At 45.6% G+C, this 26079-nt stretch overlaps 1 protein-coding gene across 2 annotated transcripts in view; it reads left to right on the forward strand.

Moving 5' to 3' along the window:
- The window catches only part of LOC109422096 (otoferlin-like), a 325073-nt gene that overhangs the window by 247999 nt on the left and 50995 nt on the right, over positions 1-26079 (forward strand). Inside the window, exons 5-10 of one of the 2 annotated variants that reach the window (XM_062844292.1) lie at positions 7647-7714; positions 19596-19970; positions 20028-20407; positions 20464-20647; positions 20707-20769; positions 21072-21156. In XM_062844292.1, the coding sequence (XP_062700276.1) occupies positions 7647-7714; positions 19596-19970; positions 20028-20407; positions 20464-20647; positions 20707-20769; positions 21072-21156 (1155 nt within the window). The remainder of the gene's footprint in view (positions 1-7646; positions 7715-19595; positions 19971-20027; positions 20408-20463; positions 20648-20706; positions 20770-21071; positions 21157-26079) is intronic. The other variant, XM_062844293.1, reaches the window with a different exon arrangement.

Below are 26079 nucleotides of genomic sequence, written 5' to 3' on the forward strand. Positions count from 1 at the left end.
TGGTCCAAATTTACAAAGGTTCTAAAAAAGTGAAAGAGTTTGTCCTTTGAATTAAATCAAGATCACAAAGATACCGGGGGTTCCTGATGACTGAAGGAAGAATCTAGGGATTCCGAAGATTGAAGAAAATGCTAGTGATTGTTATCACTCAAAGGGGATAATCCCGAGACGCTCGCTGGGGACTAGACCTTACAGGCCTGGCCACCAGGGGTTCCCAAACTCTTGGTCACAGGGTCGGCTCTTTGCGATGATCAGAAGTCCAAACACTATCAGCTATTTTCCACAGTTTTTTTTATTAACTTACGGGTGTACGTGTGGGTGTGTAATGCGGGGCCGGCCGGCGGGAAGGATCACTCTGGTGGTTCTCAACGGGTGCTAGCTGCTCACTCGTCGTCGCAGATGGGATGGCTTGAAGGGGGTATGAACGTGCAGAACGTGCTCGCGGAACGGGCTCCCAATGTCGGTGTTGGGCGTAGCTATCACGGAGGAAGCAGCTCAGGGTTTGGAAATGCCTGGTCGTAGAAATGGCTCTCCACGTGCTTCACCGGGTATCGTAGTACCGGCAGGCAGGTATGGCGACGCTAAACGGTCCTAGCTGATACCAAATGGGTCCTAAAGGGATTTGGGGAGGTTTTAGGGTACACGAATGCCACTTAGGTTTGTTCACAGTTTAGTTTACCTGACTCTTGCGGATATCTAGGCAAGAATAAAATCTTCTCCACTGTATATTTGACTAAACTGTCACTTAACTGATGTCTTCTATTCACTTTGTAAAAAACGTCTGGATTGCTCCGAGTCTCAAGTGGAAAAGACCGACTTGTTCCAACTTTCCTTATGGCATACCCAATTCCTTACCTCCCCTTCCCATTTCCCAGCCTCCATTCCCCTCTCCGTAGCCCCTCCTTTCAATCCTTCCAATCGTTGTTCCATTATCCAACTGATCCTCCCACTTTGTAGGTGTTCTGTGTGTTACGTGTGTTATGTGTGTTACATTTTAATGTCCTTTTTAAATTCACAGTTGAACTTCGGGAGTAGGCTTAATATTTTAGCTACAGTTACAATTAAAATCCATCTTTCATACAATATTGTGTACAATAAACAAGTAAGCCTTACGACAATAATTCATAACGAACAGTATATACACATGTTCTCGCTCTCCACCTAACCACCTACGATTCGCTCAGGAGTGGATCCTAGGGTAAAGTACCCGAAACGGTAACATGATTCTGAAAAAAATGTTTTTGTCGTGTTCATCTCCAGAAGAGATGTAATTTCTCCAGCAACTCTTTTGAGGATTCTTCCAGCAGTTTCGCCAAGAATTCCGCTAAGAGTTCCTCCGGGAACTCTAGAAGGTCCTTCGGGAAATCCGAGGGTTTCCTCCGTGACATCCTCTAGGAGTTTCTTCGGGCATTCCCAACTAACATTTTTGCTGTATAAGAGTTTAAAAGAGCTCTCTTCCAAGAGCGTGCTCCATAAGCTATTATACAGCTACTTTTGTTAGTAGGGTTGCTTCAGAAGTTTCACTGGGACTTTTAGTTGTACTTCCTCTGGAAATTCCTCTAATAGTTACTTCGAGTATTCTTTTAGGAGATCCTCCAGGAATTCATCCGAAAGTCTAGAAATTTTTTTCCTGGGAACTCCTTTAGGAGATCGCCAGACAATTCCTCTAGAAGCACCTCCGGGAATTCCTCCACGAGTTCTTCAACGGGTTCATCCGGGAATTCCTTAACGAATTTCTACGGGAATTCCTTTAGGAGTTCATAGAAAATGCACTGGAAAGACCAGAAATTACCTCCGATAATTACTCTACAAGTTTCGCTTGTAATTCCTCTAGGAGTTCTTCCGCGAATTCTTCAGGGAGTTCTTCCGGCAAGTTCTTTAGCAGTTCCTCCTGGAATTCTTCCAGGAGATTCTTTAAGCGTTCTTCCAGAAATTATTCCACAAGTTTCTCCGAACATTCCTCTAGAAGTTCCTGTGGGAATTTCTCTAGGATTTTCCCTAGGAATTCTTCCGGGAATATCTCTACGAGTTTCTTCGGGGATTCCTTACTTCCGTACTTCCGGGAATTCGAATATCTTCGGGAACACCTTTACGAGTTTCACCGGGAAGAGGTTCCCCAGGCAATTTCACTACAAGTTGCTCTATAAGTTTTTTTTTTCCAAAACTTGCACTGGGTATTCCAGGAGTTTCCTCCGAGAATTCCTTTAAGAATTCTCCCGGAAGTTCCTCTAGAAGTTCTTCCGGAAATTCCTCTAAAGTTCCGGGAATGCATCCAGGAGTTTCCCAGAACGTTCCTCTAGGAGTTCTCCCAGGAATTTCTCTAGAAGTATCTGAGTTCGGGAATTTCTCTACGAGTTCTTCCGGAAATTTCTTTACGAATTTCTTGGGAATTTTTCTTGGAGTTCCATCGGGAGTTGCTCTAGAAATCCGGCTGGGAATTCCTCAAGAAATTCTTCCAGGAAATCCATTGAGAGCTCATCCGGGAACTCATCTATGAATACCTCTGCTAATTTATCTACGAGTTCCTGCTTCAATTCCTTTTCGTCTTTCTTCGGCAATTTCTTCAGGAGTTTCTCAGAAAATTCCTCCGAAAGTTCCTTCAGCAATTACTTTACTAGTTGCTCTAAAAATATTTCTGGGAGTCGCACAAGGAATGCCCGGAATTTCCTCCGGGAATTCTTCTATGGATTCCAAAGGTAATTCCCCTAAGAATTCCTCCGGAAATTCCTCTAAGAGTTCCTCTAGCAATTTCTCTAAGAGTTCTTCTAGGATTTATTTCCGGAATCCTTCCAGGAGTTTCCCCAAACGTTCCTCTAAGAGTTCATCAGGGAATTCTTTTAGATGTTCTTATGGAAAATCATTTAGACGTTCCTCCGGGACTTCCTTAAAGAGTTTATTCCGAAATTCCTCTAGAAATTCCACAGGGAATCCCTCTAGAATTTCTTCCGGGAATTCCTTTAGAAGGTCATTCTGGATAATTTTTTGGGCAGCTGATTGATGATTTATCATGACAAACAATTATTTCAATAAATATTCAAAAAACATATGAAAAAATTAACTGTAACTATAAACATGTCATTGCATCTTCAACATGATGAATTACTAAAAAATAAAAAACTGATGTTTAATTTAAATTTACTCCAAGGAATCCTTAAGGACAGACTTGTTAGAATCCCAAAATGGCCGCCACAATGGCCGACTTTGGCACCTACTCACGATTTCGAGAGCACAAATCTCTTCGTAAACAAAACAAGCGCACCTGATCTTTTTATTTTAAGCTTATTACAAGTGAGCAAGAACAGAATAATAAAATGCACTGTTGTTTGAGGCTTGCTTCTTGAGATTGGTGCGTTTGAAGTTCTGATGCACTGTTGAAGTGGGATTTCATGACGTTTGTCCTTAACAATATCACTCAGACATTTCTGTACCAAAACACAGAGAACAGACATCCAGGCTAGAACAAATTTCATTCGGAAGGTTGTGTAAAGATTTGAATCTTTACTTGAGTAAGGTTGCAAACCAATACACGATGACAACACGAACGCCACCAAACACCATATTGCCACAGTCAGTGGTGAATTGAAACATTTCAAGTGGTGAATTCAATTAGTATGGGAAATTACCCGATTGCAGCGCCACGCTATTGCCACTTGTGTTGCCGATTTCAAATGGCCGTTAAATTCCTTACACAGTTTCGGAACTGGACTTGGATGTCTGTTCTCTGTGACAATACACAAAAATGCACGCTAATTCAAAGGCTATTCAGATTGCATATGCAAATATTACCCAATTAGCCCGTTTTACCGGCTAAATAATGATGAAACTAGCAACCGGGGTAAGTGTGCACAAATTTTCCCCCAAGTTTTACAACTACATCTACAAAAGACACACGCACACAGTTGTACGTGATTACCACTATAGGATTGTATTGTTGTCAAGTAAAAAGAGCTTTTCGTTGAAAATGCATGTGTATTGAGTTTTTGTTGACAGACTTTTTGCTGTGTAAGTGTGTAATTTAGCGGTTTTGCTGTACCGCGTATGTCGTCGCTGGAAGAAAACGTCATGTTGTTTAGCGAAGCAACGAAAATTTTGAGTGATAAAACCAATACTGGGTCGAAACTTTACGGGGACGTTTTTTGAGTTAAACAGCATGAAGGATTATTTCTGGGATATCTTTTGGCATTTCGTAAGAAGGAAATTCTTGAGGATTCGCAAAAGATCATTTTTAATTTCGACTGCCTCTCTGAAAATACTTAGGAGTTTTCGTTCGAAGTTCCTACGAGGAGTATTAAAAGATTTTTTTTTTTTCAAACATCACTCAAGAAATTCCTCCTGAGAATCCTCCTGGACTTCTTTCTGCGGCTTCACCAGACCTTTTTCCAGGAGTTGCTTAAAAAAGTTATCTAGGATTTGATCATGAATTTCTTATAGGATTCTTCGAACAGTTGCTTCTTACAGTATCTTGAAGAAAATTCCTCTGGAATTCGTCCGAAAATGTCTCCACATGTTCCTTCCAGGATTCCTGTAGGGATATTTTTTTGGGATTCCTGTAGGAGTTCCTTCTGAAATTGATCAATGCCATTGTTCTAAAATTTCTATAACGAGGTTCTGCTGGATTCAATCCAGAACATTGTTTGTAACTTCTACAAGATTTCTTTCTGGGAATTATCTCGGAGTTCATTCTGGAAATTTTCCAGAAGTTTTTTTTATCTGAGAATCTCTTGATTTTTTTTCAGAAAACTCTGAAGGAGCTCTTTTGAATAATCTTCCAGTAGTTCTTTACAGGATTCCTCAAAAAGCCGATTGTGGAAATCCCCCTGGAGTTCTTTTTGGCATTCCAGGAGTTTTTTTTTCAAGAAATATTTAATGAGTACTTTCTGGAAATCCTCAAACACATTCTGATAATCCTTCTTAAGTTCCTTTTGGGTTCCATCATGGATTTCTCCGTGAATTCTTTCTGAGGCTCCTCCATGAACCTCTTCCAGGATTCCTTCAGGAACTTCTACCGAGAGCCCGGGATGTCTCCAAGAGTTCCTTCTGAAATTCCTACGGATGTTCACTCTGGAGCTCTGCCATATAGACGAGTGCACCGCCCGCTGGAAGTTCACTCGGGCAGTGAATTTTGACACTACAGCGGGGTCGACTCTCAAGAACTTCTACCCAGCTAAATATTTGTTTAATATATTTAAACTAGTTTTCGCGATGAAGTTGCAAAAATATGAGCTTGTGCAATAACTATATGCATATGCATCACTTTTAATGGAAATTCATGTAAGAAATCAAAGAAAAGAATTATCAGCGCATTTTGGTAATGCATCTCTGAGTAGAAGTTGTTGAGAGTCGACCCCGCTGCGCTGTCAAAACTTTTCACACTGAAAAACAAGAAAACCCAAATTTGAGTATTTTTAAACTCACTTTTGAGTTCTTTTTTGCATCCTGTTTCATTCGCTCTCTTTATTGTTGTCAGAGAGTGAATAGCAAAACAACCCAACTTTGAGAGTTCGATGCGGGAAGCCAAAATTGAGTAAGTGGCACAGTACCGAAAGTTGAGTAATTTTAACTGACGGTTGAGTGAAAAGAACCTTGACTTTAGGTACTTTGGCCGTATACGCCTAAATGCAAACTACCTACCTAAACATCGACTCCAGCAACTCAAAATTGGCTTCCCGCACGCAACCTCGAAGTTGGGTAGAATGAACTCACTTTTGGGTACTTTCGTTTTTCCGTGCAGGCTCAGTGAACTAAATGTTCATCGGTGCACTCGTCTATAGTTCTCATAGAAATCCTTCAGGATTATTTTTATGGAAATCCTCCAGAAATTTTCAATAAAATCCCTCATCGAATTACTCCTGGAGGAATTTAGGAAGCAGCTTCTGCAGGATTCCCAGTAGAAGTTCAGGAAGGAATCCACTGGAAACTCCTGGGGTGAAGCTTGGATGAAATTTCTGCAGGAGTCCTGGAATAATCACGGACGGAACTTCTGGATCCAGAAGTAATCCTAGTTCAAATTCCTGCGGAGAAGTCAGAATGAACTCCAGGTGGAACCTCATGAGAAACCCCTGGTGCGAACTTTGGAGGAACTCCTCTAAACACCACAAGTTCACACATTATTCCCGGCATATGATCATATGTTGAAAATTATCCAAGGACTTCAACCGCTTATTTTTGGAGAATTCTTTTGAAATTCCATCAAGGATTTATGTAGCCACTTCTCCAATAACATCTACAGGAGCTCCTCCAAGGAATCCAATGATTTTTCAGGAATTTTTCCAAATATTTCTCCTTAAAGTATTCCAGGGATTCTTATAACTTTTTCTAAGGTTTCTTTAGGATCCCAGATAAAATTCCTAAAGGAATTGCGGCAGAAATTCCTGTAGTAATTCCTGAAGTAATCTCAAGAAAAATTTCTGAAGTAACACCCGAAAATAAATCCTGCAGTAATGCCAAGAAGAGTACTTGAAGAGGAATTCACGAAGGATTCTCTGAAGGAATTACAGAATGAATCCTTGGATAAATTTCTCAAGAATGGAATACCTCGAGGAATTCCCAAAGGAATCCCGGGAGAGATTTCTGAAAAACCCCGGGAATAATTCCTTAAGGAATGTCAAGAGGAATTCCTTTAGACATCCAGAAGAAATTTACGAAGAAATACCAAGAAGAGTTCCTGAAAGAATTTCTGGAATTCCTGAAGGAATCTTGGGAAAAGTTCTTAAGGGATTGCCTAGAGAAATTATCAAAAGAATACCTGGTTCAATTTTTGATCGGTTTCTTAGAGATTTTTTCATGTGTCCTTCAAGAATTTCGCTATAAATTCCTCCAGAGATTCCTCTATTAAATTTCTCCAATAATTGCATCTGGAATGTCTCGTAAGATGTCTGTGGGCATTTCCTTTAGTTTATTTTTTAATTCTGCGAAGAATTCCACCAAGGATTCCTTCAGGAATTTATCCTGAGATTCCATTCGAATTTTCTTTTGGAATTCTATCAGGAATTCATCCTAGAAATTATTCCAGGATTCCTCCTGGGGTTTCTTCGGGAATTACACCTTTGATTGCTTCAGTAAACAACAGTACTATTTTACTGTGTGCCTAAGAAGCTGACCTTTGATTTTGCAGTTACTCTCTGAAAACAACCAGTTCATTAATGAGCAACGGAGTATGATAAAAGCAGTTTTTCCAATCAATCGTATTCACATCACAGCACAGATCATCCACATTTCGCAATCCGCATGAATTCTCTCAGTTCCATATTCATCGGTGCCGGTTCGTTTCGCTTACATAATCCATAATCCCGGAGAGATTACGTACAGCTTACGGCTGTACGCCAGACATCATCAGATTTGCTCGCCTGAAGGCCGTCGGTTTCATTGTATGGCGCTGCTTTTCACTATTCTACCAGTGGAAGCGGTCATAATACATAATCCGATAGAGTCACGCCATGTCGTACGTTAATTCCTACTTCAAGATGGATGCAAGATAGCAGAGCAGAGCACAGCATGGACAAAGCATGCCATGACTCTTATTGTCGGCGACAAAACGGTTGAAAACAAAAACACCATTGAAGATATCTCTCCATTCAAGTCCAGGCCTACTTCAATCGCCATTTTTCTCTAACGTAACGCCCATTCTTTTTTTTATAAAATTTCAGGTCTCCTCCGCGAGGGTCGCCTCCACGTGCAGGACCGTCTGGTAGACTTGTCGAACAAGCCAATTGACGTAAGTAACACCTTCTACATAAGTTACTACTCCTGAGTGCCATTATTCATAGAAAATTACCCCAAAACGATTTCGTCATTGAAATGGCATTATTCAAAGGAAAACCCATAAGGCGTGTGCAACGATTTTTACCGCCATGAAACAATATACACCCGATTACGACCGGCAATAAATTCGATTGCCACCACCGCCACCACCACCGACGCGACCATGTCGTGTATGAGGTTCAAGGGTCATAAACCATCAACACCAGTCTCTTGGTGTGGTCGGTGGTGGGTGCGGTCATTATTGTCGAACAAGGGGGGCGCGACACATATGGGTTTCAAATGGCAGGCAATATTGTAATGTATATCGCCACACCACGAAAGCCCATTTATACAATTTACATTCATTGCCGTCAAGCGATACCGACCGAGAGAGGTGGCGAAATTTGAGACCCCGACTTTTCTACACCACACCAGCTCAAGCGCCATAACAACGGAACAAGCACCGGTTGAGTCGTAAATTTTTATGGGTTTGTAGGCGGTCGCAGCATGCCATGAGGGCTGGAGGAAAGACATAGCGGCTTAAGCATGGTTTCCTACGATGGGAGCAAACAGTGGCGATAATCTGGAAGCCTGTTTTATTGCGGGAAGAACTGATGTGGTTGGGACTACGAGGCCTACTTTGTTGAAAGAAAAGTAGTTGCTGTTCGTGACAGCTAATTTTAATTTCGAATGCTCTTCCGAGGCTGATGCTGTGTAGAATTCCTTAAACCGGTCTGTGGAGAATCCGGTCAACATTCTGTAGAGAATCCGGTCTGGATTCTGTGGAGAATAATACCAGGATTCTGTAGAGAATCCGGACAGCATTCTGTGGAGGATCTATTCAGAATTCTGTGGTGAATCCTATATTATGTGGAGAATCCGAACAGGATTCTGTGGAGAATCCGAACAGGATTCTGTGGAGAATCCGAACAGGATTCTGTGGAGAATCCGAACAGGATTCTGTGGAGAATCCGAACAGGATTCTGTGGAGAATCCGAACAGGATTATGTGGAGAATCCGAACAGGATTCTGTGGAGAATCCGAACAGGATTCTGTGGAGAATCCGAACAGGATTCTGTGGAGAATCCGAACAGGATTCTGTGGAGAATCCGAACAGGATTCTGTGGAGAATCCGAACAGGATTCTGTGGAGAATCCGAACAGGATTCTGTGGAGAATCCGAACAGGATTCTGTGGAGAATCCGAACAGGATTCTGTGGAGAATCCGAACAGGATTCTGTGGAGAATCCGAACAGGATTCTGTGGAGAATCCGAACAGGATTATGTGGAGAATCCGAACAGGATTCTGTGGAGAATCCGAACAGGATTCTGTGGAGAATCCGAACAGGATTCTGTGGAGAATCCGAACAGGATTCTGTGGAGAATCCGAACAGGATTCTGTGGAGAATCCGAACAGGATTCTGTGGAGAATCCGAACAGGATTCTGTGGAGAATCCGAACAGGATTCTGTGGAGAATCCGAACAGGATTCTGTGGAGAATCCGAACAGGATTCTGTGGAGAATCCGAACAGGATTCTGTGGAGAATCCGAACAGGATTCTGTGGAGAATCCGAACAGGATTCTGTGGAGAATCCGAACAGGATTCTGTGGAGAATCCGAACAGGATTCTGTGGAGAATCCGAACAGGATTCTGTGGAGAATCCGAACAGGATTCTGTGGAGAATCCGAACAGGATTCTGTGGAGAATCCGAACAGGATTCTGTGGAGAATCCGAACAGGCTTCTGTGGAGAATCCGAACAGGATTCTGTGGAGAATCCGAACAGGATTCTGTGGAGAATCCGAACAGGATTATGTGGAGAATCCGAACAGGATTCTGTGGAGAATCCGAACAGGATTCTGTGGAGAATCCGAACAGGATTCTGTGGAGAATCCGAACAGGATTCTGTGGAGAATCCGAACAGGATTCTGTGGAGAATCCGAACAGGATTCTGTGGAGAATCCGAACAGGATTCTGTGGAGAATCCGAACAGGATTCTGTGGAGAATCCGAACAGGATTCTGTGGAGAATCCGAACAGGATTCTGTGGAGAATCCGAACAGGATTCTGTAGAGAATCTGAACAGGATTCTGTAGAGAATCCGAACAGGATTCTGTGGAGAATCCGAACAGGATTCTGTGGAGAATCCCGACAGGATTCTGTGGAGAATCCCGACAGGATTCTGTGGAGAATCCGAACAGGATTCTGTAAAGAATCCGAACAGGATTCTGTAAAGAATCCGAACAGGATTCTGTAAAGAATCCGTCAGGATTTTGTGGAGAATCCGTGAGGATTCTGCGGAAAATCCTAACAAGATTCTGTGGAGAATCCTCACAGAATTCTGTAGAGAATCCAGACGGGATTCTGTGGAGAATCCAGACCAAGATCCAGACAGGATTCTGTGGAGAATCCGAACAGGATTCTGTGGAGAATCCGAACAGGATTCTGTGGAGAATCCGAACAGGATTCTGTGGAGAATCCGAACAGGATTCTGTGGAGAATCCGAACAGGATTCTGTGGAGAATCCGAACAGGATTCTGTGGAGAATCCGAACAGGATTCTGTGGAGAATCCGAACAGGATTCTGTGGAGAATCCGAACAGGATTCTGTGGAGAATCCGAACAGGATTATGTGGAGAATCCGAACAGGATTCTGTGGAGAATCCGAACAGGATTCTGTGGAGAATCCGAACAGGATTATGTGGAGAATCCGAACAGGATTCTGTGGAGAATCCGAACAGGATTTTGTGGAGAATCCGAACAGGATTCTGTGGAGAATCCGAACAGGATTCTGTGGAGAATCCGAACAGGATTCTGTGGAGAATCCGAACAGGATTCTGTGGAGAATCCGAACAGGATTCTGTGGAGAATCCGAACAGGATTCTGTGGAGAATCCGAACAGGATTCTGTGGAGAATCCGAACAGGATTCTGTGGGGAATCCGAACAGGATTCTGTGGAGAATCCGAACAGGATTCTGTGGAGAATCCGAACAGGATTATGTGGAGAATCCGAACAGGATTCTGTGGAGAATCCGAACAGGATTCTGTGGAGAATCCGAACAGGATTCTGTGGAGAATCCGAACAGGATTCTGTGGAGAATCCGAACAGGATTCTGTGGAGAATCCGAACAGGATTCTGTGGAGAATCCGAACAGGATTCTGTGGAGAATCCGAACAGGATTCTGTGGAGAATCCGAACAGGATTCTGTGGAGAATCCGAACAGGATTCTGTGGAGAATCCGAACAGGATTCTGTGGAGAATCCGAACAGGATTCTGTGGAGAATCCGAACAGGATTCTGTGGAGAATCCGAACAGGATTCTGTGGAGAATCCGAACAGGATTCTGTGGAGAATCCGAACAGGATTCTGTGGAGAATCCGAACAGGATTCTGTGGAGAATCCGAACAGGATTCTGTGGAGAATCCGAACAGGATTCTGTGGAGAATCCGAACAGGATTCTGTGGAGAATCCGAACAGGATACTGTGGAGAATCCGAACAGGATTCTGTGGAGAATTCGAACAGGATTCTGTGGAGAATCCGAACAGGATTCTGTGGAGAATCCGAACAGGATTCTGTGGAGAATCCGAACAGGATTCTGTGGAGAATCCGAACAGGATTCTGTGGAGAATCCGAACAGGATTCTGTGGAGAATCCTTTCAGGATTCTGTGGAGAATCCGAACAGGATTCTGTGGAGAATCCGAACAGGATTCTGTGGAGAATCCGAACAGGATTCCGTGGAGAATCCGAACAGGATTCCGTGGAGAATCCGAACAGGATTCTGTGGAGAATCCGAACAGGATTCTGTGAAGAATCCGAACAGGATTCTGTGAAAAATCCGAACAGGATTCTCTAAAGAATCCGAACAGGATTCTGTGGAGAATCCGTCTCGGATTCTGTGGAGAATCCGTCTCGGATTCTGTGGAGAATCCGTCTCGGATTCTGTGGAGAATCCGTCTCGGATTCTGTGGAGAATCCGTCTCGGATTCTGTGGAGAATCCGTCCCGGATTCTGTGGAGAATCCGTCTCGGATTCTGTGGAGAATCCGTCTCGGATTCTGTGGAGAATCCGTCTCGGATTCTGTGGAGAATCAGTCTCAGATTCTGTGGAGAATCCGTCTCGGATTCTGTGGAGAATCCGTCTCGGATTCTGTGGAGAAGCCGTCTCGGATTCTGTGGAGAATCCGTCTCGGATTCTGTGGAGAATCCGTCTCGGATTCTGTGGAGAATCCGTCTCGGATTCTGTGGAGAATCCGTTTCGGATTCTGTGGAGAATCCGTCTCGGATTCTGTGGAGAATCCGTCTCGGATTCTGTGGAGAATCCGTCTCGGATTCTGTGGAGAATCCGTCTCGGATTCTGTGGAGAATCCGTCTCGGATTCTGTGGAGAATCCGTCTCGGATTCTGTGGAGAATCCGTCTCGGATTCTGTGGAGAATCCGTCTCGGATTCTGTGGAGAATCCGTCTCGGATTCTGTGGAGAATCCGTCTCGGATTCTGTGGAGAATCCGTCTCGGATTCTGTGGAGAATCCGTCTCGGATTCTGTGGAGAATCCGTCTCGGATTCTGTGGAGAATCCGTCTCGGATTCTGTGGAGAATCCGTCTCGGATTCTGTGGAGAATCCGTCTCGGATTCTGTGGAGAATCCGTCTCGGATTCTGTAGAGAATCCGTCTCGGATTCTGTGGAGAATCCGTCTCGGATTCTGTGGAGAATCCGTCTCGGATTCTGTGGAGAATCCGTCTCGGATTCTGTGGAGAATCCGTCTCGGATTCTGTGGAGAATCCGTCTCGGATTCTGTGGAGAATCCGTCTCGGATTCTGTGGAGAATCCGTCTCGGATTCTGTGGAGAATCCGTCTCGGATTCTGTGGAGAATCCGTCTCGGATTCTGTGGAGAATCCGTCTCGGATTCTGTGGAGAATCCGTCTCGGATTCTGTGGAGAATCCGTCTCGGATTCTGTGGAGAATCCGTCTCGGATTCTGTGGAGAATCCGTCTCGGATTCTGTGGAGAATCCGTCTCGGATTCTGTGGAGAATCCGTCTCGGATTCTGTGGAGAATCCGTCTCGGATTCTGTGGAGAATCCGTCTCGGATTCTGTGGAGAATCCGTCTCGGATTCTGTGGAGAATCCATCTCGGATTCTTTGGAGAATCCATCTCGGATTCTTTGGAGAATCCGTCTCGGATTCTTTGGAGAATCCGTCTCGGATTCTTTGGAGAATCCGTCTCGGATTCTTTGAAGAATCCGTCTCGGATTCTTTGGAGAATCCGTCTCGGATTCTGTGGAGAATCCGTCTCGGATTCTGTGGAGAATCCGTCTCGGATTCTGTGGAGAATCCGTCTCGGATTCTGTGGAGAATCCGTCTCGGATTCTGTGGAGAATCCGTCTCGGATTCTGTGGAGAATCCGTCTCGGATTCTGTGGAGAATCCGTCTCGGATTCTGTGGAGAATCCGTCTAGGATTCTGTGGAGAATCCGTCTCGGATTCTGTGGAGAATCCGTCTCGGATTCTGTGGAGAATCCGTCTCGGATTCTGTGGAGAATCCGTCTCGGATTCTGTGGAGAATCCGTCTCGGATTCTGTGGAGAATCCGTCTCGGATTCTGTGGAGAATCCGTCTCGGATTCTGTGGAGAATCCGTCTCGGATTCTGTGGAGAATCCATCTCGGATTCTTTGGAGAATCCATCTCGGATTCTTTGGAGAATCCGTCTCGGATTCTTTGGAGAATCCGTCTCGGATTCTTTGGAGAATCCGTCTCGGATTCTTTGGAGAATCCGTCTCGGATTCTGTGGAGAATCCATCTCGGATTCTTTGGAGAATCCATCTCGGATTCTTTGGAGAATCCGTCTCGGATTCTTTGGAGAATCCGTCTCGGATTCTTTGGAGAATCCGTCTCGGATTCTGTGGAGAATCCGTCTCGGATTCTGTGGAGAATCCGTCTCGGATTCTGTGGAGAATCCGTCTCGGATTCTGTGGAGAATCCGTCTCGGATTCTGTGGAGAATCCGTCTCGGATTCTGTGGAGAAACCGTCTCGGATTCTGTGGAGAATCCGTCTCGGATTCTGTGGAGAATCCGTCTCGGATTCTGTGGAGAATCCGTCTCGGATTCTGTGGAGAATCCGTCTCGGATTCTGTGGAGAATCCGTCTCGGATTCTGTGGAGAATCCGTCTCGGATTCTGTGGAGAATCCGTCTCGGATTCTGTGGAGAATCCGTCTCGGATTCTGTGGAGAATCCGTCTCGGATTCTGTGGAGAATCCGTCTCGGATTCTGTGGAGAATCCGTCTCGGATTCTGTGGAGAATCCGTCTCGGATTCTGTGGAGAATCCGTCTCGGATTCTGTGGAGAATCCGTCTCGGATTCTGTGGAGAATCCGTCTCGGATTCTGTGGAGAATCCGTCTCGGATTCTGTGGAGAATCCGTCTCGGATTCTGTGGAGAATCCGTCTCGGATTCTGTGGAGAATCCGTCTCGGATTCTGTGGAGAATCCGTCTCGGATTCTGTGGAGAATCCGTCTCGGATTCTGTGGAGAATCCGTCCCGGATTCTGCGGAGATTCCGTCTCGGATTCTATGGAGAATCCGTCTCGGATTCTGTGGAGAATCCGTCTCGGATTCTGTGGAGAATCCGTCTCGGATTCTGTGGAGAATCCGTCTTGGATTCTGTGGAGAATCCGTCTCAGATGCTGTGGAGAATACGTCCCGGATTCTGTGGAGAATCCGTCTCGGATTCTGTGGGGAATCCGTCTCGGATTCTGTGGAGAATCCGTCTCGGATTCTGTGGAGAATCCGTCTTGGATTCTGTGGAGAATCCTTCTCGGATTCTGTGGAGAATCCGTCTCGGATTCTGTGGAGAATCCGTCTCGGATTCTGTGGAGAATCCGTCCCGGATTCTGTGGAGAATCCGTCCCGGATTCTGTGGAGAATCCGTCTCGGACTGTGTAGAGAATCCGTCTCGGACTTTGTAGAAAATCCGTCCCGGATTCTGTGGAGAATCCGTCCCTGATGCTGTGGCGAATCCGTCCCTGATGCTGTGGAGAATCAGTCCCGGATTCTGTGGAGAATCCGTTCCTTATTCTGTGGAGAATCCGTCCCGGATTCTGTGGAGAATCTGTCTTGGATTCTGTGGAGAATCCGTCTCGGATTCTGTGGAGAATCCGTCTCGGATTCTGTGGAGAATCCGTCTCGGATTCTGTGGAGAATCCGTCTCGGATTCTGTGAAGAATCCGTCTCGGATTCTGTGGAGAATCCGTCTCGGATTCTGTGGAGAATCCGTCTCGGATTCTGTGGAGAATCCGTCTCGGATTCTGTGGAGAATCCGTCTCGGATTCTGTGGAGAATCCGTCTTGGATTCTGTGGAGAATCCGTCTCGGATTCTGTGGAGAATCCGTCTCGGATTCTGTGGAGAATCCGTCTCGGATTCTGTGGAGAATCCGTCTCGGATTCTGTGGAGAATCCGTCTCGGATTCTGTGGAGAATCCGTCTCGGATTCTGTGGAGAATCCGTCTCGGATTCTGTGGAGAATCCGTCTCGGATTCTGTGGAGAATCCGTCTCGGATTCTGTGGAGAATCCGTCTCGGATTCTGTGGAGAATCCGTCTCGGATTCTGTGGAGAATCCGTCTCGGATTCTGTGGAGAATCCGTCTCGGATTCTGTGGAGAATCCGTCTCGGATTCTGTGGAGAATCCGTCTCGGATTCTGTGGAGAATCCGTCTCGGATTCTGTGGAGAATCCGTCTCGGATTCTGTGGAGAATCCGTCTCGGATTCTGTGGAGAATCCGTCTCGGATTCTGTGGAGAATCCATCTCGGATTCTGTGGAGAATCCATCTCGGATTCTTTGGAGAATCCGTCTCGGATTCTTTGGAGAATCCGTCTCGGATTCTTTGGAGAATCCATCTCGGATTCTTTGGAGAATCCGTCTCGGATTCTTTGGAGAATCCGTCTCGGATTCTTTGGAGAATCCGTCTCGGATTCTGTGGAGAATCCGTCTCGGATTCTGTGGAGAATCCGTCTCGGATTCTGTGGAGAATCCGATCCGGATTCTGTGGAGAATCCGAACAGGATTCTGTGGAGAATCCGAACAGGATTCTGTGGAGAATCCGAACAGGATTCTGTGGAGAATCCGAACAGGATTCTGTGGAGAATCCGAACAGGATTCTGTGGAGAATCCGAACAGGATTCTGTGGAGAATCCGAACAGGATTCTGTGGAGAATCCGAACAGGATTCTGTGGAGAATCCGAACAGGATTCTGTGGAGAATCCGAACAGGATTCTGTGGAGAATCCGAACAGGATTCTGTGGAGAATCCGAACAGGATTCTGTGGAGAATCCGAACAGGATTCTGTGGAGAATTCGAACAGGATTCTGTGGAGAATCCGAACAGGATTCTGTGGAGAATCCGAACAGGATTCTGTGGAGAATCCGAACAGGATTCTGTGGAGAATCCGAACAGGATTCTGTGGAGAATCCGAACAGGATTCTGTGGAGAATTCGAACAGGATTCTGTGGAGAATCCGAACAGGATTCTGTGAAGAATCCGAACAGGATTCTGTGAAAAATCCGAACAGGATTCTCTAAAGAATCCGAACAGGATTCTGTGGAGAATCCGTCTCGGATTCTGTGGAGAATCCGTCTCGGATTCTGTGGAGAATCCGTCTCGGATTCTGTGGAGAATCCGTCTCGGATTCTGTGGAGAATCCGTCTCGGATTCTGTGGAGAATCCGTCTCGGATTCTGTGGAGAATCCGTCCCGGATTCTGTGGAGAATCCGTCTCGGATTCTGTGGAGAATCCGTCTCGGATTCTGTGGAGAATCCGTCTCGGATTCTGTGGAGAATCAGTCTCAGATTCTGTGGAGAATCCGTCTCGGATTCTGTGGAGAATCCGTCTCGGATTCTGTGGAGAAGCCGTCTCGGATTCTGTGGAGAATCCGTCTCGGATTCTGTGGAGAATCCGTCTCGGATTCTGTGGAGAATCCGTCTCGGATTCTGTGGAGAATCCGTTTCGGATTCTGTGGAGAATCCGTCTCGGATTCTGTGGAGAATCCGTCTCGGATTCTGTGGAGAATCCGTCTCGGATTCTGTGGAGAATCCGTCTCGGATTCTGTGGAGAATCCGTCTCGGATTCTGTGGAGAATCCGTCTCGGATTCTGTGGAGAATCCGTCTCGGATTCTGTGGAGAATCCGTCTCGGATTCTGTGGAGAATCCGTCTCGGATTCTGTGGAGAATCCGTCTCGGATTCTGTGGAGAATCCGTCTCGGATTCTGTGGAGAATCCGTCTCGGATTCTGTGGAGAATCCGTCTCGGATTCTGTGGAGAATCCGTCTCGGATTCTGTAGAGAATCCGTCTCGGATTCTGTGGAGAATCCGTCTCGGATTCTGTGGAGAATCCGTCTCGGATTCTGTGGAGAATCCGTCTCGGATTCTGTGGAGAATCCGTCTCGGATTCTGTGGAGAATCCGTCTCGGATTCTGTGGAGAATCCGTCTCGGATTCTGTGGAGAATCCGTCTCGGATTCTGTGGAGAATCCGTCTCGGATTCTGTGGAGAATCCGTCTCGGATTCTGTGGAGAATCCGTCTCGGATTCTGTGGAGAATCCGTCTCGGATTCTGTGGAGAATCCGTCTCGGATTCTGTGGAGAATCCGTCTCGGATTCTGTGGAGAATCCGTCTCGGATTCTGTGGAGAATCCGTCTCGGATTCTGTGGAGAATCCGTCTCGGATTCTGTGGAGAATCCGTCTCGGATTCTGTGGAGAATCCGTCTCGGATTCTGTGGAGAATCCGTCTCGGATTCTGTGGAGAATCCGTCTCGGATTCTGTGGAGAATCCGTCTCGGATTCTGTGGAGAATCCGTCTCGGATTCTGTGGAGAATCCATCTCGGATTCTTTGGAGAATCCATCTCGGATTCTTTGGAGAATCCGTCTCGGATTCTTTGGAGAATCCGTCTCGGATTCTTTGGAGAATCCGTCTCGGATTCTTTGGAGAATCCGTCTCGGATTCTTTGGAGAATCCGTCTCGGATTCTTTGGAGAATCCGTCTCGGATTCTTTGGAGAATCCGTCTCGGATTCTGTGGAGAATCCGTCTCGGATTCTGTGGAGAATCCGTCTCGGATTCTGTGGAGAATCCGTCTCGGATTCTGTGGAGAATCCGTCTCGGATTCTGTGGAGAATCCGTCTCGGATTCTGTGGAGAATCCGTCTCGGATTCTGTGGAGAATCCGTCTAGGATTCTGTGGAGAATCCGTCTCGGATTCTGTGGAGAATCCGTCTCGGATTCTGTGGAGAATCCGTCTCGGATTCTGTGGAGAATCCGTCTCGGATTCTGTGGAGAATCCGTCTCGGATTCTGTGGAGAATCCGTCTCGGATTCTGTGGAGAATCCGTCTCGGATTCTGTGGAGAATCCGTCTCGGATTCTGTGGAGAATCCATCTCGGATTCTTTGGAGAATCCATCTCGGATTCTTTGGAGAATCCGTCTCGGATTCTTTGGAGAATCCGTCTCGGATTCTTTGGAGAATCCGTCTCGGATTCTGTGGAGAATCCGTCTCGGATTCTGTGGAGAATCCGTCTCGGATTCTGTGGAGAATCCGTCTCGGATTCTGTGGAGAATCCGTCTCGGATTCTGTGGAGAATCCGTCTCGGATTCTGTGGAGAATCCGTCTCGGATTCTGTGGAGAATCCGTCTCGGATTCTGTGGAGAATCCGTCTCGGATTCTGTGGAGAATCCGTCTCGGATTCTGTGGAGAATCCGTCTCGGATTCTGTGGAGAATCCGTCTCGGATTCTGTGGAGAATCCGTCTCGGATTCTGTGGAGAATCCGTCTCGGATTCTGTGGAGAATCCGTCTCGGATTCTGTGGAGAATCCGTCTCGGATTCTGTGGAGAATCCGTCTCGGATTCTGTGGAGAATCCGTCTCGGATTCTGTGGAGAATCCGTCTCGGATTCTGTGGAGAATCCGTCTCGGATTCTGTGGAGAATCCGTCTCGGATTCTGTGGAGAATCCGTCTCGGATTCTGTGGAGAATCCGTCTCGGATTCTGTGGAGAATCCGTCTCGGATTCTGTGGAGAATCCATCTCGGATTCTGTGGAGAATCCATCTCGGATTCTTTGGAGAATCCGTCTCGGATTCTTTGGAGAATCCGTCTCGGATTCTTTGGAGAATCCATCTCGGATTCTTTGGAGAATCCGTCTCGGATTCTTTGGAGAATCCGTCTCGGATTCTTTGGAGAATCCGTCTCGGATTCTGTGGAGAATCCGTCTCGGATTCTGTGGAGAATCCGTCTCGGATTCTGTGGAGAATCCGATCCGGATTCTGTGGAGAATCCGTCTCGGATTCTGTGGAGAATCCGTTCCGGATTCTGTGGAGAATCCGTTTCGGACTGTGTAGAGAATCCGTCTCGGACTTTGTAGAAAATCCGTCCCGGATTCTGTGGAGAATCCGTCCCTGATGCTGTGGCGAATCCGTCCCTGATGCTGTGGAGAATCAGTCCCGGATTCTGTGGAGAATCCGTCCCTTATTCTGTGGAGAATCCGTCCCGGATTCTGTGGAGAATCTGTCTTGGATTCTGTGGAGAATCTGTCTTGGATTCTGTGGAGAATCCGTCTCGGATTCTGTGGCGAGTCCGTTTCGGATTCTGTGGAGTGTCCCTCCCGGATTCTGTAGAGAATCCTTCCCGGTTCTGTAGAAATCCGTTTCGCAATCCGGTCAGACTTCTGTGGAGAATCTGGTCAGGACTTTGTAGAGAATCTGAGACAGAATCTTTTGAATACGCCATCAAGGGGTTTCCGTATTTCTTCATTGAACTAACTTATTGATAAATTACTGCTTACATGTACTCACCCTTGAAACATTACAACGTTTTTTTCTCAGGCCTATGTCAGCTTCGACGTAAGCTACCAGAGCCCGGACGATGAAGCCGGCAACTTCGACTCCTCGCACGTGGTCCGAACCTTGCGCCAGCAATCCGGAAGCAGTATCGACGACGACCAGCAGATGCTTCTGGACATCGAGCAGAACATTGCGAACCTGGAAAAGAGTATGACGCAAGGTGAGGGGGGTAGTTCTGCTCAACCCGGCCGAAGTTCCTTCTCTGGAACTGGTGGTGGAGGAGGGGCTAGCGCAGGTGGAGGAGGCGGTGGCAGCAGCAGCAAACCAAACATCATCAAGAGGGTCATGTCCTCTGGATCTACGTCGCTGCACGAGAAGAGTCAATACCCGGCGGTCAAGTACGATAGGGCTTCCTCAGTAAGTTGTAGGTTTAAGTAGGCGATGACTGTCGTACTTAGGGTTGTATTTCAACAGGGCAACGAATCCTCCCAAGCCAAACCGGCCAAGTCCATCTCGGACAAGAAGGTGACCCTGCGGACGGTGCGGAACTTCATACGGCTCGGACGATCGAGGCATCCATCGAGGGAGAGTCGAGACAGTAGCACCGAGGATGAAGGTAGATCGCTGATCACCGACTCGGAGGATGCTCTGGCAGCTGCCGGAGGTGGTCCAACCAGTATGGGTCAGTTGAGCAGTAGCCATGGTAACGATCTGTCCACGACGGCCGTGACGAGTCCAAGTACGGCCGGAGGAACTGCGCCGCCGGGATACGAGAACTTGTCGCAGGCCTGCAGTACCCACTCGAATGCGTCCAGCGACGGGGACGAGAACACCAACAACGAGAAGCTGAAGAAGTAAGTTGGAGAAGGGGTTTGTTAGGAGATATACTAGTTTGAATCTTCTGAAACAGGATCAAGAACTTGGCCAAGTGCAACGACCATCTTAAATCACAGGACTTCCAGGTGTGCGTGACGATCATTGAAGCGAGGCAGCTGCCCGGTCTAAACATGGATCCAGTCGTGTGCATCCAAGTAGGCGATCAGAAGAAGTACACTAGCGTGAAGGAAAGCACCAACTGTCCTTACTACAACGAGGTAACTAAGATTGGAACAAGGGGTTTGACAATACGAAACTAACGTTAATTCTTTGACAGTATTTTGTTTTCGATTTCCACATGCCTCCGGTGATGCTGTTTGACAAAATCATTACGTTATCTGTAAGTACGAACGCTCCTCATTTCATTCTGTTAATGTTATCGACTTTTTCCGAAAGACACGTGACAGCTCAAGCGAACTGAATTGGAATACCCTCTGGGGATAACAAACGATACCCCCTCGGGGTAACGAAGACGAGATAAACAAAGCAAACAAGACACCAGCACCTTGCATGAATTCTCTCCGCACCTAGCGCACAATAGATTCTATTGCAACAACTGAACAATCACAGTGCCTTATTCCCCTTTTTTTCTCTCGTACTTCCCATTGATTCCGTCGCCTTCCCCTTCGACGGTGTACCTAGGTGATACATTCACGCAAGTTTATGCGCTCCGGAACGGTCGTCGGTTCGTTCAAGATCGACCTGAAAACGGTGTACGACGCCCCGGGTAGCTAGCGATTCCACATTCCACTAATTCCCTTTATAATTAGTTGTGCTGTTCTCCATATACATACATTGTCTTGATGTTTCCTTCGAAATCGTTTCTATTTTTGTTGGTCTTGGATGCATCGTTACGTGTATAATAGTTCTGAATGTCAATTATCTTCGTTCTACCCAAATAACTATTATACATATAATAAATTTCTGGACTGTACATTATTGGGCTGTCTATTTTGGTTATGTATGTTAATGTTTTTCTTTGTTCGGTGTTTCATAGTGGAGGTCAAAAATTTGACTGAATAAACCTCCATCGTTGCTGGAGGTGCTTGCTGCATATCTTTACTGGTAGGTACGAATGTTACGGGTAATCGTCATAGCATCCAGTCAGAATTCGCAATAGAATTCGGTCAGCCTTCTTCAAAATTAACAACTAGAATTCTCGACACCAAGCAGATAGGATTCTCTGCAGAATCCTTCAAGGATACTCCTCAAAATCCTGTGAAGATTCTCCTCAGAATCCTGGAAGGATTCTCCTCAGAATCCTGGAAAGATTCCCCTCAGAATCCTGGAAAAATTCTCCTCAGAACCCTGGAGGGATTCTCCTCAGAACCCTGGAGGGATTCTCCTCAGAATCCTGAAAGGATTCTCCTCAGAATCCTGAAAGGATTCTCCTCAGAATCCTGAAAGGATTCTCCTCAGAATCCTGAAAGGATTCTCCTCAGAATCCTGAAAGGATTCTCCTCAGAATCCTGAAAGGATTCTCCTCAGAATCCTGAAAGGATTCTCCTCAGAATCCTGAAAGGATTCTCCTCAGAATCCTGAAAGGATTCTCCTCAGAATCCTGAAAGGATTCTCCTCAGAATCCTGAAAGGATTCTCCTCAGAATCCTGAAAGGATTCTCCTCAGAATCCTGAAAGGATTCTCCTCAGAATCCTGAAAGGATTCTCCTCAGAATCCTGAAAGGATTCTCCTCAGAATCCTGAAAGGATTCTCCTCAGAATCCTGAAAGGATTCTCCTCAGAATCCTGAAAGGATTCTCCTCAGAATCCTGAAAGGATTCTCCTCAGAATCCTGAAAGGATTCTCCTCAGAATCCTGAAAGGATTCTCCTCAGAATCCTGAAAGGATTCTCCTCAGAATCCTGAAAGGATTCTCCTCAGAATCCTGAAAGGATTCTCCTCAGAATCCTGAAAGGATTCTCCTCAGAATCCTGAAAGGATTCTCCTCAGAATCCTGAAAGGATTCTCCTCAGAATCCTGAAAGGATTCTCCTCAGAATCCTGAAAGGATTCTCCTCAGAATCCTGAAAGGATTCTCCTCAGAATCCTGAAAGGATTCTCCTCAGAATCCTGAAAGGATTCTCCTCAGAATCCTGAAAGGATTCTCCTCAGAATCCTGAAAGGATTCTCCTCAGAATCCTGAAAGGATTCTCCTCAGAATCCTGAAAGGATTCTCCTCAGAATCCTGAAAGGATTCTCCTCAGAATCCTGAAAGGATTCTCCTCAGAATCCTGAAAGGATTCTCCTCAGAATCCTGGAAGGATTCTCCTCAGAATCCTGAAAGGATTCTCCTCAGAATCCTGAAAGGATTCTCCTCAGAATCCTGAAAGGATTCTCCTCAGAATCCTGAAAGGATTCTCCTCAGAATCCTGAAAGGATTCTCCTCAGAATCCTGAAAGGATTCTCCTCAGAATCCTGAAAGGATTCTCCTCAGAATCCTGAAAGGATTCTCCTCAGAATCCTGAAAGGATTCTCCTCAGAATCCTGAAAGGATTCTCCTCAGAATCCTGAAAGGATTCTCCTCAGAATCCTGAAAGGATTCTCCTCAGAATCCTGAAAGGATTCTCCTCAGAATCCTGAAAGGATTCTCCTCAGAATCCTGAAAGGATTCTCCTCAGAATCCTGAAAGGATTCTCCTCAGAATCCTGAAAGGATTCTCCTCAGAATCCTGAAAGGATTCTCCTCAGAATCCTGAAAGGATTCTCCTCAGAATCCTGAAAGGATTCTCCTCAGAATCCTGAAAGGATTCTCCTCAGAATCCTGAAAGGATTCTCCTCAGAATCCTGAAAGGATTCTCCTCAGAATCCTGAAAGGATTCTCCTCAGAATCCTGAAAGGATTCTCCTCAGAATCCTGAAAGGATTCTCCTCAGAATCCTGAAAGGATTCTCCTCAGAATCCTGAAAGGATTCTCCTCAGAATCCTGAAAGGATTCTCCTCAGAATCCTGAAAGGATTCTCCTCAGAATCCTGAAAGGATTCTCCTCAGAATCCTGAAAGGATTCTCCTCAGAATCCTGAAAGGATTCTCCTCAGAATCCTGAAAGGATTCTCCTCAGAATCCTGAAAGGATTCTCCTCAGAATCCTGAAAGGATTCTCCTCAGAATCCTGAAAGGATTCTCCTCAGAATCCTGAAAGGATTCTCCTCAGAATCCTGAAAGGATTCTCCTCAGAATCCTGAAAGGATTCTCCTCAGAATCCTGAAAGGATTCTCCTCAGAATCCTGAAAGGATTCTCCTCAGAATCCTGAAAGGATTCTCCTCAGAATCCTGAAAGGATTCTCCTCAGAATCCTGAAAGGATTCTCCTCAGAATCCTGGAAGGATTCTCCTCAGAATCCTGGAAGGATTCTCCTCAGAATCCTGGAAGGATTCTCCTCAGAATCCTGGAAGGATTCTCCTCAGAATCCTGGAAGGATTCTCCTCAGAATCCTGGAAGGATTCTCCTCAGAATCCTGGAAGGATTCTCCTCAGAATCCTGGAAGGATTCTCCTCAGAATCCTGGAAGGATTCTCCTCAGAATCCTGGAAGGATTCTCCTCAGAATCCTGGAAGGATTCTTCTCAGAATCCTGGAAGGATTCTCCTCAGAATCCTGGAAGGATTCTCCTCAGAATCCTGGAAGGATTCTCCTCAGAATCCTGGAAGGATTCTCCTCAGAATCCTGGAAGGATTCTCCTCAGAATCCTGGAAGGATTCTCCTCAGAATCCTGGAAGGATTCTCCTCAGAATCCTGGAAGGATTCTCCTCAGAATCCTGGAAGGATTCTTCTCAGAATCCTGGAAGGATTCTCCTCAGAATCCTGGAAGGATTCTCCTCAGAATCCTGGAAGGATTCTCCTCAGAATCCTGGAAGGATTCTCCTCAGAATCCTGGAAGGATTCTCCTCAGAATCCTGGAAGGATTCTCTTTAGTATCCTGAAAGGATCCTCTTTAGAATCCTGAAAGGATTCTCTTTAGAATCCTGAAAGGATTCTCTTTAGAATCCTGAAAGGATTCTCCTTAGAATCCTGAAAGGATTCTCCTTAGAATCCTGAAAGGATTCTCTTTAGAATCCTGAAAGGATTCTCTTTAGAATCCTGAAAGGATTCTCTTTAGAATCCTGAATGGATTCTCTTCAGAATCCTGAAAGGATTCTCTTTAGAATCCTGAAAGGATTCTCTTTAGAATCCTGAAAGGATTCTCTTTAGAATCCTGAAAGGATTCTCTTTAGAATCCTGAAAGGATTCTCTTTAGAATCCTGAAAGGATTCTCTTTAGAATCCTGAAAGGATTCTCTTTAGAATCCTGAAAGGATTCTCTTTAGAATCCTGAAAGGATTCTCTTTAGAATCCTGAAAGGATTCTCTTTAGAATCCTGAAAGGATTCTCTTTAGAATCCTGAAAGGATTCTCTTTAGAATCCTGAAAGGATTCTCTTTAGAATCCTGAAAGGATTCTCTTTAGAATCCTGAAAGGATTCTCTTTAGAATCCTGAAAGGATTCTCTTTAGAATCCTGAAAGGATTCTCTTTAGAATCCTGAAAGAATTCTCTTTAGAATCCTGAAAGGATTCTCCTCCTCAGAATTCACAAGGGCCTGTCCATAAACTACGTAGACTCTGAGGGGGGACGGGGGGGTCTGGTCAAAGTCTACGGTTCTTACAAATTTCGATAATTTTGTATGAACGAAAGTCTACGAGGGGAGAGGGGAGTTCTGAGATTCCCAAAATTGAGTCTACGTAGTTTATGGACAGCGCCCAAGAATCTCTAAAGAATCTGGACAGGATCCTCTACAGCATCCGGTCAGGATTCTCTATGGTATCTGGTCAGGATTCTCTACAGTCTCTGGTCAGGATTCTCTACAGAATCCGTACAATATATTCCACAGAATCCGGTCATGATTCTCTACAGAATCCGGTCAGGATTCTGGAAAGGATTATCTACAGAATCTGGACAGGATTCTTTGCAGAATCCGGACAGTATTTTCTACAGAATCTGGACAGGACTCTTTACAGAATCCGGACAGGCTTCTCTACAGAATCCAGTCAGGATTCTCCACAGAATCCGGACAGGATTCTCTACAGAATCCGGACAGAATTCTCTACAGATTCCGGACAGGATTCTCTACAGAATCCGGACAGGATTCTCTACAGAATCCGGACAGGCTTCTCTACAGAATCCAGTCAGGATTATCTACAGAATCCGGACAGGATTCTCTACAGAAACCGGACGGGGTTCTTCACATAATCCGGTCAGGATTTTCTAAAGAATCCGGTCAGGATTCTCTACAGAATCCGGTCAGGATTCTCTACAGCATCTGTACACGATTTTCTACAGAATCCGGACAGGATTCTCTACAGAATCTGGACAGGATTCTCTACAGAATCCGGTCAGGATTTTTGGCAGAATCCGTTTAAAGCTTCCGGGTTAGGCTTCTCTTCAGAATCCAGTTGGGATTTTTTGCAGAATCCTTCTAGGATTCTCTACAATTAGTTTACTATTTGTCCTCCATCCTTCAACTGCGCTAGCCAATCATAATTTTTCAGTTATTTTTAAGGCTTTCTAAAAAAAAAAAGTCAAGAAATTGTGTTTTATCATACTGTAGCGTAAATATTTATTTAAGACCTAGAAAATTTGAAAGAGAAAAGGTAAAATTGGTCATTTTTTAAGGTTTGGTGGGACTA

The sequence above is a fragment of the Aedes albopictus genome, chromosome 1, assembly GCF_035046485.1.
Source record: "Aedes albopictus strain Foshan chromosome 1, AalbF5, whole genome shotgun sequence".
In the NCBI taxonomy this organism is placed as follows: Eukaryota; Metazoa; Arthropoda; class Insecta; order Diptera; family Culicidae; genus Aedes; species Aedes albopictus.